At 46.9% G+C, this 19,299-nt stretch overlaps 1 protein-coding gene and 1 long non-coding RNA gene across 2 annotated transcripts in view; both read right to left on the bottom strand.

The window, feature by feature from the left end:
* Positions 1-4,162, bottom strand: part of LOC136155414 (exocyst complex component 1-like) — a 37,557-nt gene extending 33,395 nt beyond the window's left edge. The window contains 3 exon segments of the mRNA XM_065917146.1: positions 3,267-3,387; positions 3,862-3,998; positions 4,102-4,162. Coding sequence (XP_065773218.1) covers positions 3,267-3,387; positions 3,862-3,998; positions 4,102-4,162 — 319 coding nt within the window.
* A 349-nt stretch (positions 4,163-4,511) lies between these two features.
* Positions 4,512-19,299, bottom strand: part of LOC136155405 (uncharacterized) — a 49,907-nt gene continuing 35,119 nt past the window's right edge. The window contains exon 3 of the long non-coding RNA XR_010660807.1: positions 4,512-4,980. This is a non-coding gene — a long non-coding RNA (uncharacterized lncRNA). The remainder of the gene's footprint in view (positions 4,981-19,299) is intronic.

The raw sequence follows: 19,299 nt of genomic DNA, 5'->3' as shown, positions 1-19,299 counted from the left end.
TTAAAAGAGGGTAAAAATTAAAAATAAAGTAGTAAAAAACTAGGAAGGACAACAGCATTGTACTTACAGGTAAGGTCAGTTATAAGCACAGGTCACATTTAGAGGCTGAAAAATAGGAAAAAAAATGATTCAAAATATATGAAAAAAAACTTATTTTATGAAGAACCGCATATGTTAACATGTCTATTATAACAAAAGCATGCAGTCTAATTTATTGACTTGTGTTAAAACAGGCCTTAGTCACACTTTCCCAAAACATAATTAAACTATAAAACAAATATACAACCGGAAACGAAACACGTGTACAAGCCTAACCTTTTTTTTTCTCTACCTGAGATAACTGTTGCTCTAATACAATAATGCTTATAATTCAGGACACATGAGGAACAATTTGCTTTCCTTTTTTTTCCAGGTAACACCTTCTTCTGTTATTTTTGTTCTTTCTATCTTTGTTATGTTTTGTGTTTTCCTCCAAATAACTTTCAATTGAAATTTTAAAAATGCATCTACAATTCATAATTTATTTTGGGCAATGAAAATATTAACTGAACTTTCCATTTCTCTCTGTAAAAATTTTTCACATGTGTTTATAAAATTTCTAAGGATCAGCTAATAGAAACTTTCTCAATATCTGTATAGTAAGAACAACATCATGGCTGTGTAAAACTACAAAAATTTCAGCTGTCTTCCTGCTTCAAAACAAAAGACCAGGAGGTCAGAACTGAGATGCTTTCTAGATAAATGTTTCAGTTCACTTTCTGGAAAGAACAGACTCAGCATATGGGATTTTACATAAATCTTGAGATCGAGAGATAAAATGAAAAAAATAATTTTACCCTTAAATAAACCTCGAAACAAAGTTACTGATTTTCAACAATTCACAGGACACGCTTTAAAACACAAATTCCAAGTGTTTTAGATATTCATTATTTTGTATGAAAATGAGAATCTACATTCAGCATGACTTGACATATGTTAACTTGTCCTTGAACAAAACACACCTAATTCAAAGTAACAAATGATCTACTCTTAAGAATGCTAATTAGCCAGCTTTAGATAACATGCCAGAAAAAAAAGAGGGGCTAAAACTTTCGGCACAGGCAATTACAGACTGCAGTACACAAACGCAAGTCCCCTAGAGCGGCGTCTCCCAGCTCTCAGCCCTTTCCAAGTCACTCTGGAAATGTTAAAAGTGTTTTGTGTGCAGCTTTTTAGCCACTAGGGGGCAGGGGATGCCCAGTTCATTCTGCACAGCTCCTTACACAAGTAAACATTTAAAATAAACAAATATTTTAAATGATCATAATTGTTTCAGAAGGCATCTTCTCACATAAGCAAGGTCATGAATCACTGTCAAGTAAAACTGAAGTAGCACCAAATCAATAACAAGAAACATTTTTATGGACTTTGAAACTTTAGAAAGCATTTGTATGTTCATTATCTAATGTAATCCTCAAATAAATTCCATGAAATAGTTATTATTTTCCCATTAGAAATTACCACATACTATGTCCTTAGTGACTGCCCAAGAAAAGCTGAAATCTTGAGTGTTACACCTATTAATGCCAAGGTCCCCGTCCCACCCCATGGGAATGCTGGATGCTAAAACTGACAGGGATTTTCAGCTCAAGATGGCAGACTAGGACACATTTACTTTCTGTTCCTTCTGAAACCATACTTAAATAAAAGTGTAGAAATACCAAAATTAATAAGCCAGTAAAAGCCAAGAGGTTGTGGAAGTCATCAACTACAGAAAGATTTCAACATATTTCGAGAAGGCAAAAAATGAAACCGAGTGATGAATAAAATAACTAAGGAAAGACTGTCCTAAGGAGGGTCTGCACAAAGCCAGTTAGCTTTCAGTGAGTTCTGGTTATAGCAAAGGGCAAGGAAAGAAGAGGAGCTGAAAAACAAGGAAATTAAAGTTATTTTAGGGAAAAAAGTTAATTGTATGAGCTCCAGAGACCACTCAGCCTGCTGCCATATCAATCCATGGATTACAATGGATTGTTGGTAAGCAAGACAAGAAAATAAGGAAGAAACAAAAATGAAGAGATTGTTCCTTACTGAACTCTTCTCAAATGAGATCAAGGAATTATGGTTAAATGCCACAGCTGTAAATCATTTCTGCTCCTAGAGAGGTCAGATAGGGCTTATGATATTTCTCGCTTTTTTCAGACATAATTTAGGTCTGAGAAAAACCTTTTGTGTCCTCCAATCTCAAATCTTCTTGGGGATGGAAGTCCAAATTTACTCTGACATACTATAAAAAGAATCTCAAGAGCAGAGGGCAAACTAATTTATAATATATGAATTATGTCCAGTGTTATTTTAAATAGATTTTAAACTAAAATATATAAATAAAGTTTCACTGATCAATACAATTCTGGGTTCTGAAACCTCTACATGTCACATGCCTGCTGTGTAACACACAATGTCAGCCCAGGAGAAAGAAAACACTCCAATGAAGTAAGCCAAAGAAACAAGATTCAAACTCGATAAAGCCATGTTAGACTAGGAGTTTTCAGTCCTATCCTATTCTTTTGAAGCTTCTACCTTGTGAATAATAACATGTCTCCCTTGTCCTAGACACCCAAGAGTGTGACTTCTCTCCTGGGCATAAGAATCTTTAGAATTATATATGGTAGTAAAGAGTGGACCCAGCTGACATGCTCACAGTGACCAAACTGTACTGACTGACTGAAGCTGACACAGGGCTCCACTATGAAGCTGCAATAAGTGATGTGTTTGCTTTCTCAACATGAATGAGCTGCCTTACTGAACACACTCCAGGAAGGCCACAGAAACAGGCTTCTAATCCATACAGAATAATGCACTGGTAAATTTCTTTCAGGAAAGCCCATGATTTATCTAGACTATCATCTTTACATATCTGGATCCTTCAAACTATCCCAAAGGGAAAACCTCCGCTGGTGCTATGCTGACAACTGGTGGTCCTTAACCTGCCTCTTCTGAGATCAGAACCCAACGCAGCAGGTGATCAATTCATGAATTGAGCAAAAGAAAACCTACAGGGTAGGATATAGACTCATTATAGGTATGACACTTAGGGCTAAGTGCCATAAGGAGGACAAGAAAAGAACAGTAACACGTGAAGCATGTATGGCGGGGAGGCACCACAGCCCAGAGCAGGTTTGGGTCACATCCTGGCTAAGCCATTACCATCTGCACACCCTGAAGAACAGTCTAAGATTTAACTGTTGTACCAAATTTCTAAAAAGAAGTGAAGAAAGAGGCTTACCCGCCAGAAAAGGACGTGGTGGGGTGCAGCACCTGGCCAGGTGAGGGCTCTGCATTCCGGCTGGTGATGATGGCAGAGGAGCCGCGGCGGAGAAGCTGCTCCTGGCTCCTGGCCTCGCAGAGAAGCTGGAGAGGTCCCCACAGGTGCTGGACCACCCCCGGGAGGGTGGGTGGCTCCTGCAGTCAGCTTTGCACAGGTCTCTGAGACCCAGGCAGGGAAGGGCCGGCAGATACACACGCAGGCACCAAGGGGGCTGCATGATGAGGAGCTAGATGGGATGAGCTCTGGAGAAGGAGGCCCCCACGGTCCTGAAGAGTCTCTGCACGGTGGCCCATCTGGTGCCAAACACCTGCCACCCACAGTGGGAGGTCTCAGCGGCTAGAGAGCCCGGGAGGGGTCGTGCACTGGGGCCCGCCCTTTGCCCCGGAATTTGCAGTTTCTCTGTGACACGTATACCATGGACGCGTCACAATTGCCAGGCTGAGTCCTCCTCTCTCCAGGGCGTGTTTGACCGCGAGAGGAGTAAGAAGCTAGGGAGACGCTCTCGCAGTTTCACATTCTATTCTCGGGTTATTTGGCGCACAATACGGGCAATTTACTGTGTAAACTTCTTTCTGTGCTCCGCCGCCGGCGCCCGCTGGGCCGGCGCTCGCTGGTTTTGCGCCCTCGGGGTGCCACCACATCTGGCCGGGGTCACCCCGCCGCCCCAGCTCCTGCTTTACAACCTGGTCGCAGGCTGCTCAACCAGGATCCAGTGCCCTCATCGTCCGGGTTTTACAGCATGCCGAAAAGGTGGTACCCAATCCAGCAGGCTGGGTACTCCCGTGTGGGCGGGCTACCCCTGGCGAACTTGAGGGAGCGGCCGAAGCAGCAGCCCGTCCTGTCCACTCGTAATTCCATGATGTTCGGACCTTCGAGAACCGTCAGAATTCCTCCACCGGGGCGCAAAATTACTCTCCTGCGTTCACTCCCTGAGCTACCTGTTCAGGTAGCCAAGGCTGGGAAGCCGGTACCAACCAGTCACCGCCCACTTCCTCGCGCAAAGGAGAGTAAGGCCATGGTCCAGGAAGATCAAAGGGAAGGCGTGACAGAGGAGGAAGGTCACACAGAGGCCGAAGGAGAGGACAACGGAAAGATGAGTCCGGACCGCAGCGGGGCTATGACAATGACACCTAGGCCCCAGGAGACCGGCGGGCTCCTCCCGCCCCTCCACTGCCCTCCCGAGCCTCCCAAACCTCCTTTCGGGGCACCCAGGAGGCAACTTCAGTGAGAAAGCCCAGGTGTCTCGGACGAAGCCTTCCTCCCAAAGCCCCGCCATCTGCTCAGACGGCACTGCTGGAGACGGCCGGCCTCCCTCGCAGCCTGGCCCCCTGGCCACGGTGCTCTCTGCCCCAAGTCCGCGCTGCAGCCTGCTGCCCGAGAGGCCAGGAGAAGTGGTGCTGGGTGAAGACCACCAACCCGGCTGCCCAGAGTCACCGATGTCCGGGAAGGCGCTGCAGCGTGAGCCACCTTCAGACACCCCGCGGAGAAGCTCTTCTCCCCTGGGAGCCGCCGGCAGTGGGCGCCCCCGCAAGAGGACGATGCCCCCGCCGCTTTTTCTGCCACTGCCGCCCCCGCTGCCGCCACTGCCGCCCCCGCTGCCGCTGCTCTGGGGTCGCAGTGACCTTCCCCCGCCTCCGAAGCTTCCAGCCATGACTCGCGCCAAAACCCGGGGCACCCTGAAACAAAACAGGGACCGTCAGAGGAACAGAATCCTGAGGGATCCAAGGCAGGCCATGCGACGCCGCAGCGCCGCCCCGCCTGCCCCAGGGACCACAGGCTCCCTGCCTCCGGTCAGTCACACGTTGCAGGTCCCTCCTACCACCACCAACTTGGCCGACCTGTCCTCCAGATTCCCCAATCTGGCTGGCCTTCCACCTTGCCTGACACCTTATGTGGATCGGGTGGCAAGACACACAGCCCCCGTGGACTCTCATTCTGCTAGTCCTGCAGATGCTCTGCCTCCAGTTTCCAATCCCACTGTGGGAACTGCCCTCAAGGAGGATGCGGGCACTGCGTGTGCAGTCAGAGCAACACCACCTTCTATTTCTGACCTCTCCACACCCCTGAGCACCCCAACCCTCCCCTTCCAGCCACCCTCCGACAAAAATGAATCCCCAACACCCATGTGTGTAGATTCTCCCCCTCCCTCATACTTACTCACCCCTCTTCCAGACCGCCCCATCGCTCCCCCTGCTACAACTTCTACTGGAGTCCCTTTTACCACCACAGTCACATCATCTCCAAGTGTAACCTTCCTGTCTCCTTCAGATCAGGACGTCACTGACATGGACACTACTCCCCCGGCTCATGCTGTAACCTTTCAGTCTCCCCCAGGTATTGGGGTGGAGCAGACACGCACTGCAGGGAGACCAGACACCACCAGCGCCATTTGTGCCGACGGTCTCCTGCCCTGCTTCAATCTTTAACTATGCCTTTCACTCCCAAACCAACCCTCACCCTACATCTGCAGCCACTGATGGGCAGCAGAGAGCCTCTGTTTTTCCCAAGCCCCCATCTGGGGCTCCGGCTGCTGTCTTCCCCGGGCCCCCACCTGGGGGTCAGGCTGTCGTCTTCCGCGGGCCCCCACCCGGAGGTCAGGCTGCCGCCATTCCCGAGCCCTCATCTGGGGCTCCGGCTGCCGCCTTCCCTGGGCCCCCACATGGTTATCAGGCTGCCGCCTTTCCCAGGCCCTCATCTGGGGCTCCGGCTGCCGTCTTCCCCGGGCCATCACCTGGATATCAGGCTGCCGCCTTTCGGGGGCCCTCATCTGGGGCTCCGACTGCCATCTTCCCCGGGCCCCCACCTGGGGGTCAGGCTGTCGTCTTCCGCGGGCCCACACCCGGAGGTCAGGCTGCCACCTTTCCCGGGCCCCCACCTGGGAGTCAGGCTGCCGCCTTTCCCGGGCCCCCATCTGGGGCTCCGGCTGGCGCCTTCCCCGGGCCCCCACCTGGGGCTCCGGCTGCCGCCTTCCCCGGGCCCCCACCTGGGGGTCAGGCTGTCGTCTTCCCCGGGCCCCCACTCGGAGTCAGGCTGCCGCCTTTCCCGGGCCCCCACCTGGGGCTCCGGCTGCCGCTTCCCCGGGGCCCACCTGGGTATCAGGCTGCTGCCTTTCCCAGGCCCTCATCTGGGGTTCCGGCTGCCGCCTTCCCCGGGCCCCCACCTGGGGGTCAGGCTGCCGCCTTTCCCGGGCCCCCACCTGGGGCTCCGGCTGCCGCCTTCCCCGGGCCACCACCTGGGTATCAGGCTGCTGCCTTTCCCGGGCCCCCACCTGGGGGTCAGGCTCTCGTCTTCCCCGGGCCCCCACCTGGGGGTCAGGCTGCTACCTTTCCCGGGCCCTCATCTGGGGCTCCGGCTGGCGCCTTCCCCGGGCCCCCACCTGGGACTCTGGTTAATGTCTCCCTTGGAACCCCATCTACGGCCTTGGGTCCTGTCTTCCCCGGCCCCACTGTGTAGGACTCCAGCCAGTGTCTTCCCCATCCCTCCATCTAGGGTTCTGCCCACTCTCTCCCCTAGCCCCCCATCTACAGCTTTTGGTCCTGTCTTCCCTGGCCCCCTCTCTAGGGCTTTGGCTCTTTCCCTCAGTCCCCAAATTATGGCTTTAGGTCCTGCCTCCCCCAGCCCCCCATCTATTGCTTCAGCTCCTGTTTTCCCCAAACCCCCATCTATGGCTTCGGCTCCTGCCTCCCCCAGCCCCCCACCTATGGCTTCGGCAGTTATCTATGCTTCAGCAGTCAGCATCTCTACAGATGTCAAACCAGTCTTTGACATCAAAGCTATGGATGCACCTCCTCCTCAGACTTTACTTTCTAGTCTACCTCTGACTCCAAGGACAACCACTACTCATACCACATGGCTCTTCCTGGTTCTGAGAACACAGCACCCAGTGGCAGCGATGCCTGGACCCGAGCCTCGACTTATTTACCTGTGGACGTGGTCAACAGAGGTACCCATGTTTCAAGTGAAGCTTGAAACCCAGAACTCACCATTGAACCCACATCTGGGGCCAACAACAGGAAGAAGCCTAACAAGTCTATTCCACTGGGAAACCCATTAGCCCTAGCACAAGATGAAAAGCTAACCTCTTCTGCAGTCCAGCCACCCAGAGGAAGGATAATGGATTCGGGTTTACCAGATCCCCTGTCTTCCACCACCACCATCAACATGCAGCCGCCCTCTGTCTACAGCTCAGGTATTTTCCCCAGGGATGTATCTGCTACTTCTGGTTTTGGAATGGATACCACAGTGCCCAGTCCTGGAGACAGTAGCTTGTTGTCTTGCTAGTACCACATGAGGCCCACTGTTGATGGGGCTGCAGCCTCTATGGCTGGTGGGAGTTTTGGGTTGGTGTGAATGCCCTAGGCCTCACTTATTCAGAAGCATCTGGCCCACCTCACTTTTGCACAGAACTGTGTGGGACACCCAGCACCACCTGTGTTCCTACTGTGGCCAGATCACCTTGGGCTCATCTCATTGCAGCTGGCTGCTGCAGTAGGAACAGCAAGCCCCCATCCCAGCATCCGGGCACATATCTGGTTCCAACTTGAATCCAAACGCCTGGGGTCTCCTTCAGCCAAGTCCAGGTGGTAGAGTCACGGCAGGGGAAACCACCATCCTTATGGTTAGAGGTCGGGGTGTTACCACTTCCCATCACTGCACCCAGGACCCACATGAGTGTAGACAATCTACAGTTACAAATCCCATCACCATGAAGAAGAAATTTGTGTCAAGGGACAAGTCAATTTCAACTTTTCACTAGAACAACACTGCATCCATTGGATTTGCAACTGTGAGACCCACCCCTGGCTTGAAACCCACTAGAAGTTCCACCTGACTTCCAAACACAAGGGGTCCACCTGTCCAAGATCCAAGTGGTGGTGGTATAGGAGGGAACGTCATCATTCCCAGGAATGGAGGACCTGGTAGCCACACTTCCCATCAGTACAACTGGGACCCACCTGGCCAATACACCATGGGTGAACACATGGAAGGAGCCACATCTCATCTCGGATGGGAGGCCCCAGTGTCAGCACCTGCCACTGGGCTCGGAACTCATATATGCAAAGCACAGAGCGGGTGACGGGGGCCAGCACCTCACCCGCTGTGACTGGGTACACTTCTGCTGTCCCATTCACACAAAGCACCCAGGCCTCCCCAGCCCAAACCCACGTAGTACGATGGGGGATAGCACCATATATATTTAGAGAGGAATGTCTGCACTCAGAACTCCTGGGACCCCAACTCAGGGCACCCCTCTGACTTTGGAGGAGCACGATGTTGCCTTTAGCAGCAATGAGCCAAAGGACCACACGCTCAGCGATATGCACGAGTAGGTGTGTGTTGTATGTGCATGGGTGAGGAAGGTGGGTGTGTGTGTCGTGCAGGCTGAGAAGTATCTGAGCCCAGTTCAGAACTACATACCAGAATTGAGAAGTTCCATGTGGAGGATGGAAAGTAATCTGCATGTATCATCCACTATGCCATCCCTGGTTTGACTGTAAACTTGGCCGACCCAAACTTCTGGATATTTTCCCTACACTTGGAACTGGCAAGTTCTACAGCTGTCTTTAGCTGCTTCCTCTCCCCCTACCCATTTGCCTCAATGGACACTTATCTTTCCCAGCTTTATGGACAAATATGTATATAGGTAATTTATATATAAGTAAAAACTTATTCCTGTTAATCTACTACTGTTTGTGTGTCTTTACCCATTGATATATATGAGTCATGATGTGTTGAGGCAGACTTAAGGTTGCAAAATTTTCTGGGTCCCAGTGACTGGGTTGTGGAGCTAGGCATACATTATGACCATGTGTGCTGACTTCTGAAATCTGCTTTGAGTGTAAGGAGTGACAGTCCAGGAAGAACTAAGGTCCAGAGGAGGCAGAGACAGGGCAGCTCATCCTTACTTCTCTATGTCTCTCTCTCTGCCCCTGCACCACTCGAACCACACCAGAGGCCAGACAATCCCTGATGTGTGAAGAGGAAACACACTTGATGGTTTTCGTTTTTGAAAACGTTTAAATGTCTCTTTTGTGCATCTTTTGATCCAATTGAAACTTAGGCCAGTCATCTCTGTATGTTCCCACTTCACCCAGAGAGGATGGACTTTGTATCCAGGTTCATGTGTCTGGAGAAACAAAGGAAGAGTCCATGCCTGCTCTGTAATTGTTGAAAATTTAAGTTTACTTCAAGTTGATCATACTGCTTAAAGTATCAGAAAAGATTCTCTTCAATAACTGGCTTGGCTCTGAGATAGGCTGCTAAAATACCAAACATAAGAGGTATAACTGTGTCCAGTTCTAGCAGACCCTAGAGTTTTGCTGGGCCTCCAGGAGGTTCAATAAAGGCAAAACTCCTGACTCTCTGTAGCCTATCCTGTAGTCAGAGGGGAGAACAGAAATCAGTGTAAATTATCTGACAAGCTGGTGGTGTGGTTTAGTTGCTAAGTTGTGTCAGACTCTTTGCAACCCCAGGGACTGTAGCCCACCTGTAGGCTCCTCTGTCCACAGGATTTTCCAGGCAAGGATACTGGAGTGGGTTGCCATTTCCTTCTCCAGGGGGTCTTCCTGACCCAGAGATCGGGCCAGGTCTCCTGCATTACAGGTGGATTCTTTACTGACTGAGCCTCCAGGGAAGCCTAGTAACAAACGCAACAGAGATTGAGCAGTGTATGGGCAGAGAAACAAGGTGTTCCAGTTAAACAGTAGAACAGGATAAGTCTTACTGGGAAGGTGGAGTTTGAACAGTGTAGCGGGAGGGAACTGAGTCAGATATCTGAGGAAAAAGCATTCCAGATAATGGGAATAACCTCTGCAAGGCCCAGAAGAAGGACACCAATGTCCTAAGGGAAAAGCTAGTAAATAATGCGGCTGGAAGAAAGTCAGAAAGTGGGAAGGGAGAAGAGAAGAGGAAAGGAGGGTGGAGAAGATGTGGATTGAATTGTGGCATCATCATTTATTGATTGTGTGATCACAAAGTTAATCCAACCTTCAAACGTTTCAGTGAAATCAGTGATTTTCCTATGGCCAATTTACCTCACACGAGTTTTGGAAGGATAAAATAACACAGGGAAATGAATTATAAGCCACTGTTATTATTCTACACATAAAGACAGATAGACAGACAGATATAGAGAGTTAAGACAATTTTTTTGTCCCCCTCCACAGATTCATATATTGAAGCCCTATCCCCTTATGTGTGATGGAATTAGGAGATGGAGTTTTTAGGAGGTAACTAGGTTTAGAAGAGGCCATGAGGGTAGAGCTGTCATGATAGGATTAGCTCTTATAAGAAACAGAAAAAACACGAAAGCTTTCTCTCTCCACCATGTGAGGAGGACACAGCAAGGAGATGGCCATCTACAAGCCAAAAATGGAGGACTCACCTGGAAGTGTTTCTGCCTTGCTCTTAAGACTTCCCAGAAGTGTGAAATGTCTCTTGTTTAAGCCACTTAGTCTATGCTATTCTGTTATAGCAGCCTGAGCAGACTAATACAGGCAGGTGAGTAGGGAAAGGATAACTGATAGCTACATAGATGGAGATAGAGCATGCATATGTATGCTTAATGAATTACTTCAAATGTCCTCACCAGGCAATTCAAATAGGAGATTCCCATTTTAAAGGGAGCATAAAAGTGCTTGCTTTCATGAAGTATACAGATGGAAAAATACTGCAGCCTAAAAATGCACAGCACTGAGCCTAATGCAACATTTCTGAGATTAGTCCTGCAAAACAAAGAACACCATCACAGAGAGGCCGACAGCCTCCTCCCGGCACCCTGCCGCCTGATTCATTTACTCCAAGTTGTTCCTTCCGACTCCAGAGGATCAAAGCTCCTGTTGCCTGACTTCAGACACTCTCCTTCCCTACCAGAAGCAGGGCTGAAATAAAGTTTGCTTCTAATAGTTCCACACCTTCTCTCGGCCATGCAGGACAACATCACCAGGGACAATTTTTAACTTTTAAAATTTATAATGCTTTTCATTAAAAAACAAAAATCCTTCAAAGCTGAAAACAACAATTCTGATAAGGCAAGCACTTAGCAAATGTATGAGATATAAAGATGATTTTGAATTTCATGTTTTAATGCATTTACACAGTTGAAGCTTCATCTAAATAAATGGAAATATTGTTATGAAAATACTATGTGGACATGATAGCATCTCAAATACAGAAATTCAACTTTTCTAACCCCAGTTCCCCTCTCCAGAGACAGTTTTTGGCCACAGGAATGTTGCCCCCATAATTCTAGACATTATGTTTATCTGCTGTATCCATTGTAGATCCATTTTAGCACCCTAGCATGAGGCAGGAAGATAAACTCCTACCCCCACTACTTCTCATCCCTCTTCCCTCCAATACATCATATTCATTTCATCACTTCTGCTGCCTCTCTTCTGTAATGCCATGCAATTTTTGCTGGCTTTTATTGAAGGGAGAAGTAGTAGTCTAGTGGCTAAAAGCCTTGGTTCTGGAGATGGACCACTTGGCTTGGAAGCTTTGTTCTTCAGTATATTATTAGCTCTGCAATCCTGAGCAATTTACTCAACCTTCCTGGGCCTCTGTTTCCTCACCTGTATGATGAGGAACTGGATGATAACCACCACTGCGTGGAGTTGCTCGTGATGATGCAAATAATAACACATCTGCAGCCTTCAATGTCCAACACACGGAAGCTCTCAAGAAATATTAGCTATAGGACATAGCTACAGTACTCACTTTCACTCTAATCTCATCATTTTCTTTATGCCTGAGACTGCTTGTGCCCCCAGTTCTGTCTTTCCCCTTGTACAGCTCACCTTTGGGCAATAGCATGTTTGCTTTACCTGTGATGATAATATTTATAATTTGTTATGCAAACACAACAAAGTGTCCTGTGTTTTATTTACAGGTTGATGCTATGGGTTGAAAACCAGTAAGTTAAATTAACTAAGTTCTGCTCGGTCCTGGGGACAACAGAATGGTAGAACTGTATTTCCCTCTCTGTAGGCATGATGCTCCTACTTCTGTCTCTATCATCAACTGTTTAAACTCATGCTGTATTTCAGTTTGCTTTTTCCTTCAACTGCTATTTTCTCACAAAATGTCATCACTTCTCCTAAAATCTGACCCACCTTCTTTTGTTCTCTTGAACCATTTCCCCAGAATAAACTATTTTTAAAATGTTCAAAGGCAACACTGTTTCCTTGCCTGGATCCCCTCCTCTTTCAGAACCCTTGCCCCTCCCCCTCCTCAGTTTGAAGCTCTAAGACCAAAAGAAGCATAAGACCCTGAAAGAAAAGAGACCAAATTGCTTTCAGGTTAGACTGGAAATAACCACTAGTTACTGATCATGAAAACGGCATAATTCTGGCCCCATCACTCCTAATTTCCTTGCCTTGTGGGAGAGTTAACAATCTGGATTTCAACCAGTACTTCAGGTCATTATGAGCCAGGTAGTCCTTATTCCATACTGTGCCCAATACTGGTCTAGGCCACGAGTGAGATCTCACCTAGGGCCTCTTACATTTCTTAAGATTAGAAATTTTGTGTGGAACTTCAGGCTAAAACTCTCGTTATTATCAAGCAGGGCATTTTCCCCACATATACCTCTCAAGAATTAGCAGGCGGCTTGTGGAAGATTTGAGAATCCCAGACTCATGAATGCATGTCTTTCTTGTCGCCGATATTTTCTTCTCAGAGATCCAGAAACACCCTTGCCTATGCTGAGCCCACCCAGGCCCTCCCTGGACCGGGCGCTGCCGTCACCCAGGGTGACGAGAGGCGAGGGGCTGCCTGAGCAGCAGCTGACGCCTCACGTGAGACGGAGCCGGGCGCGGTCCCTCAGCAGCCCCGGGACAGGGGTGTCGCCCTTAGACGCTCCTCTCGGGCCTGGAGAACGCCGCGGGTGCTAAGTGTTGGAGCCACAATGTGGACCTCCCGTATTTGCCCAAGGTGGAAAGGCTAGGAGAGACAGAAAAACAAAACAACCTTGAGAAACAGAACCAGGCTTGAAAAGTTCTCTCTCTGAGACAAGTGGCACTATTGTCTTAAATTCACGCTAAGTTGGAGATCACACACCTTTGGTTTTTAAACTGGCAGATACTTGTTTTACAATGTTGTGTTGGTTTATGCCATACAACAAAGCAAATCAGTCATAATTATATATACATATATAATATATACATTATATATAATATAAACATATAATTATCTATATCTGTATCTCCCCTTCCTCTTGAGCCTACCTCAGCCCTCCCCTCACTCCCCTCCAGGCCATCACAGAGTACCAGGCTGGGCTCTCCGGGTTATCCGGCAGCTTCCCACTAGTAGCTATTTCACACGTGATAGTGTCTATATGCCAATGCTACTTTGTGGCGACATGGATGAACCGAGACACTTTCTTAGAAGTAGGTTTTCAGAACATGGAGGAAAAATGAAAGCTTATGTCCAAAGAGATGGGGATGTGTGTGGGGGAGGCGGGGGGACAGTGAGATAAAGGGTGCAAAACATAAGCTCTGTCCATTTTTAATTTGCTGCTGGACTAGCCCAGGCTGTTGTACAGAAATCTGAAAACACTAAATGTGGTGAAATAGCCACATGGACAATTGCTCAAAAATACTTTTCTGTTCCCCTTGAAACAGAATGATTTTACTGATTTCATCAAATACATACCTCAAAGTGATGACAGAAAGTTGAGTAAGTTATGTGCTGGGAATTGCACTTATGATTATTAGCAAGCACAATTACAGTGCTTACACTACAACAAGTACTATTTTAAGTGCTTAGCAAGTGCTTAAGCCCATTTAATCCTCACAATTGCAATCTTAGGTAGGTATTATTTATAATACTGACTTATTTTTTTGAAACTGAGGCCCAGAGAGGTTAAAGAGCCTGTCCAATGTCGCACAGTAAGTAGATGGCAAAAACCCAGGATTAAAACAAACCATCTATACTTTCATCACTTTGCTATGTCACCTTATTACAAGTTATGTTTAGGGAAGGGACAAAAATGACAAGACTCAACTAAAAGGAAAAGGGAGAAATGAGAAAATGACTGATCCTAGAAGCTAGGCAGGGTTCAGGCTCAGGAATTTCTGGTGATGAGGTCTGGAAATAAGAATAAGAACTTTTGGGGAATATTAATTTGGGGTAGTATCTGAATCCATTGAGAAATGACTTTGTTTTCTTTAAAATTTATAAAGACCAGTTGGATGAAGAGTCATAAAGGAGAGGAAAAGAAGATGGTGGCTTAAGTAAGGTCTTACTTAAGTAACCTCTTCCCTCTCGTTAGGACTTCCTGGGTAGCTCAGTTGGGAAACAGTCTGCCTGCAATGCAGGAGACCCCAGTTCGATTCCCGGGTCAGGAAGATCCCCTGAAGAAGGGAAACTGCCCACTCCAGTACTCTTGGGCTTCCCTCGTGGCTCAGTTGGCAAATAATCCGCCTGCAATGCAGGAGACCTGGGTTCGATCCCTTGGTTGGGAAGATCCCCTGGAGCAAGGTATGGCAACCCACTCCAGTATTCTTGCCTGGAGCCTCCCCATGAACAGAGGAGCCTGGGGGGCTATGGGGTCTCCAAAGAGTTGGACATGACCGAGCAACTTTTACTTTCCTTCTAATTAATAGAGGTGAGAGGACCTGTGGAGAAGGACAGAGCTCTCTCTACTAGCTGTCCAGACATGTTACCAGGATGAACAAGGAGAAAAACGGCAACCACTGTACTGGATCTGATGATCCCGCAAAGCCAAGGATTCAGGTTTTTAAGAATGGCTTATGATGGCAAACCTGCTGCATGCCGCTATTCCACTAAGTGTGCTTCCAGGCACACATCTTAACTGGGGTAATAGTTCCTAAGAGGTGCACATTTGTTCGGTACGGTTGCTGTAATATTACTACAAACTTGGTGGCTTAAAATGAAACACATTTTCTTACGGTTCTGGAAGACAGAGGTCCAAAACCAGTTTCACTGGACTGAAATCAGGAGTTGGTAGGACCATTCATGCCCCCTCTAGAGGCTCTAAGACAGAATCTGTTTTCTTGTCAGCATTCCTTGGTTTCTGGCTGCATCAATCCAAACCTAGCTTCATCATCACTTTCTCTTTGGAGTCAAATCTCCCTCTACCTCTCTCTCGTGAGGACACCAGTGATGACTGAGTGCCCATCCAGGTAACCCAGGAGAATCTTCCTATCAATAACCTTAATTTAATCCCATTGGCAAAATCCCTTCTGTCATTTAATGTGACATTCACAGGTTCTGGGCATTAGAATATGGATATTTAGGGACAAGGGTATTATTCAGTACACAACAAGGAAGATACAGTTATGTTTCTCGGTTGCAGGAAATGAAGTTTAGGAGAGCAATTTTTCCCAGGTTTTACAATCTCCAGAGTTGAGGTTTAAATCCTGGCAGTCAGAGTTTAGGACACACTCTAAACAATTTCAATCTGTGTCCTTAACTACTGCATACTACTTGGTTAAGAGTCACACACAGGTATCAAGACCCAATTGAATAAAACATGATGTACTGTCTCATCTTTCACTTGTGTATTTCTGAATCTGGCCCAGCGCAGAAGAGTCCAGAAAATTGTTAAGCAGGGTTACTAAGAGAAAGCATTTCCTGTTTGATTTGCACTGAGTAATGAAAGGTTGCTATTTTTTTTTAATTGAATATGCCACCAAGTAGTGTTATCACCATTTTATATACTCAAACAACCAAACAACAACAAAAAGCTATGGATGCAAAGGTGTCAGGGTCATGTCTAAAGGCATCCTGCTGGAAAAAGAGCTGGGTACCAGATGCCGAGACCCGGATTCAGCCCATCCGTCCTGACTAAGCACCTATTCAGAGATTGTGACTCACCACCCAGCACCTGAGTCTTTATATCCCAGCTTCAAGATGGAAATTAGTTGAGGGATCACAGACACTTGTACTAATCACCAATTCATAATCTGCTAACCCCTTCCTTTGTGGGAGAGAACCTGACATTTCTAAAATCCTTTTCTGCCTGAGAGCGAGCAGAGCTGCCCTTGCTCCTCTGGCCATGACCTACTGTGCTTTGAAAAGGAGATTTGGCAAGTGCAGCTGCAAACACATCTCCAATATCACACATCTATGGAAAATTCCAACCAGGTTTTAGGCCCAGTCACATTACATTTTTCTGAGGATCAGTAATGATTTGCTGCCGGGGTCCAGCCTCGGCAGGATCCAGGGGATACCCTCAGGATGAACGGCGTCGGCGAGAGAGAGAGAGAGAGAGAGAGAGAGAGAGAGAGAGAGACGAGAGACTAGCATTGATAGGGCCAAGTCTGCGAGAGAGAGAGAGAGAGAGAGAGAGAGAGAGAGAGAGAGAGAGAGAGAGAGAGAGAGAGAGAGAGAGAGAGAGAGAGAGAGAATGACCAGACGCGGGTGCAGAGAGTCTGGAAGAGTCTGGCAATGCTTTATTTTTTACCATAGCTTTTATACCCTAAGTTTGTACATTTCTAAGGGGAAGATAGTTTAACATTACGTCAGCTTGTCCTTCACGAAACCAGGGTGTTTTCTGCATACTTCTTTGTTTACGAGGGTCTTGTACATTATCTTCTGGCCTTGGGGCCTATTGACATTTTATGACCTAGGTGAATGCAAAGCTGTTTTCCGTAATCTATTCTTTAATGAACACAAAGGTCAATCCTTTTGCAGAAGTTATCAGTTAAATTTATCTAAAAGGTTTACCAGACAAAGACTCTGCAGCTCCAGTCAGGCAGCCCCTGTTTAGCATTCCTGGTTAAAATTAACAAATTTAAACTCTTATTTTTCTAAATCTTTAACTATAACCACTTTTAGAATAATATTTTTATGTTCTCTCATAGGGCTTCCTCACCCCCGAAGGGCTCTGTGCCTACTAAAGACTTTAGGTGATCAGGTTCTTTATGCTGTTTTATGATTAGGATATTATAAGCAATCATGCATATTAGTACCAAGGACCTAAACGCATTTGCCAAACAAACTAAAATACCAGCAAAGGAGTTTAAATTAAAACACTCCTTTCACCCTAAATAATCTCATAAAATACCACCACCTGGGAAACTTATTGATTAAAATTCTAAATTGATTCTTATTTGGGAAGAGATCGGGGAAGGCCTTCCTGCCTGTGTCAGAGAAATTAGGGAGTAGTCCATTGAGGCAGGCATCAGAAAGACAGATATCATCTTTAAGGTGAGAGCCGGGGGCAGCTTTCCAAAACCCCTGAAAACCTGATTCGCCTTGCCCGTCAGGTTTTCTCCCCTATGGCCTCTTTAGGGGTAGGGTCTCGTGTGTTGGCTCCCGGCAATTTGCTGAGGATCAGTAATGCTCTCCGTATGCTAGCTGACAAGGGCATGATCTCTGTGCTTATTATATTCCATTTGTCAGTTCCTCTCTGACACAGTTGTCCGCAGGATTCCTTAGGAATATTTGAGTTATTTAGGCACTATTTCAGGAGTTGCTCCTGCCTGTATCCTCTCATTTCTTAATCAACAATTCCCAATAAGTAATTCAGCTGAGGTAGGTTATGAGAGGCATTCTTCCCTACTCCATGTGAATCTACACCCTGGACATCTGAATCTTCATGCCCTGTAAGTTTCAGATATGTGACATCTCATCCTCCCCATCATCACTATTTTCAGGAGTCAGGACCACAACGGTGACTGGCAAGTTCATCAACCTTTCCATTTCTTTCCCTCTTGATTGTTTCAGAGTGATTGGCGAGAGACTGTGCGTTTCGATTTTTTGAAAAGCTCAGTGGTCCAGAGACAATACTAGAATTCGGCCCTGGAGAAACACACATTCTGCTCATTGTTCTCTCTCTCTTATAGAACAGAAAAGAGACTCACCCATCACGCAGTTACGCAAGGTTTACCTGCGTGCACTGCTAAGGATTTGGATAAGACTGCTAATACTCCGTGTTTCCTACAGGAAGATACTTTGCATTCCATAAAATTAAATCCACACCATATGAGAAATTTAGTCTAACCTCTTATCTATTGATTCATGAGGTTTGGCTCACTGAGATTTCCCCCTCATTCTACGGTGAAAAAAGGGAATTGCTGGCCAAAGACATCATCAAATGTTTATGTTTCCAAGTTTGCCAGTTATCTTTAACTCTATTTGGGTTGCCTTTTGCTATGCAGAATTCTTTCATTTTTCTGAAGTCAAAGCAACTCTCTTTTTCCTTTATATCTCAATTTCACACTCCGCTTAGAGAAAGACTTCCTTATAACAAGATACAAATTCTCATCCTACAGGCCTCTAGGTATTTGTTTCTTACCATGGGACATTACTCAACATATGCTATACAGGCAGTTCTCACTCTGAACAGTTTGCTCATGCATGAATTTCAGTTCAGTTCAGTTCAGTTCAGTCGCTCAGTCATGTCCGATTCTTTGCAATCCCATGGACTGCAGCACGCCAGGCCTCCCTGTCCATCACCAACTCCCAGAGTCCACCCCAACCCATGTCCATCGAGTTGGTGATGCCATCCAACCATCTCATCCTCTGTCGTCCCCTTCTCCTCCTGCCCTCAGTCTTTCCCAGCATCAGGGTCTTTTCAAATGAGTCAGCTCTTCGCATGAGGTGGCCAAAGTATTGGCGTTTCAGCTTCAACATCAGTCCTTCCAAAGGACACCCAGGACTGATCTCCTTTAGGATGGACTGGTTGGATCTCCTTGCAGTCCAAGGGACTCTCAAGAGTCTTCTCCAACACCACAGTTCAAAAGCATCAGTTCTTCTGCACTCAACTTTCTTTACAGTCCAACTCTCACATCCATACATTACAGTTATTTAATTAAATAATGCCTATCCCACAACAGAACAAACAAATTTCAGATACCGGCATGTATTAACTGTGAGGAAGTGCCAAACTTCACAGCTGTTATCAAGTTCACAAACCACCACGGTGATGATAGATGTATATCACAATTAGAGAACAGTCAGGCCCCATCTTTCAAAGTCTCTGGGCTAATTTGGCCTTGGAGTACAGAATGAAACAGGGCAAAGGC

Source organism: Muntiacus reevesi, unplaced genomic scaffold, assembly GCF_963930625.1.
Source record: "Muntiacus reevesi unplaced genomic scaffold, mMunRee1.1 SCAFFOLD_31, whole genome shotgun sequence".
Taxonomy (NCBI): Eukaryota; Metazoa; Chordata; class Mammalia; order Artiodactyla; family Cervidae; genus Muntiacus; species Muntiacus reevesi.
Note: the sequence above shows the minus strand (reverse complement) of the source record. Positions and strands in the feature narration are given on the sequence as shown.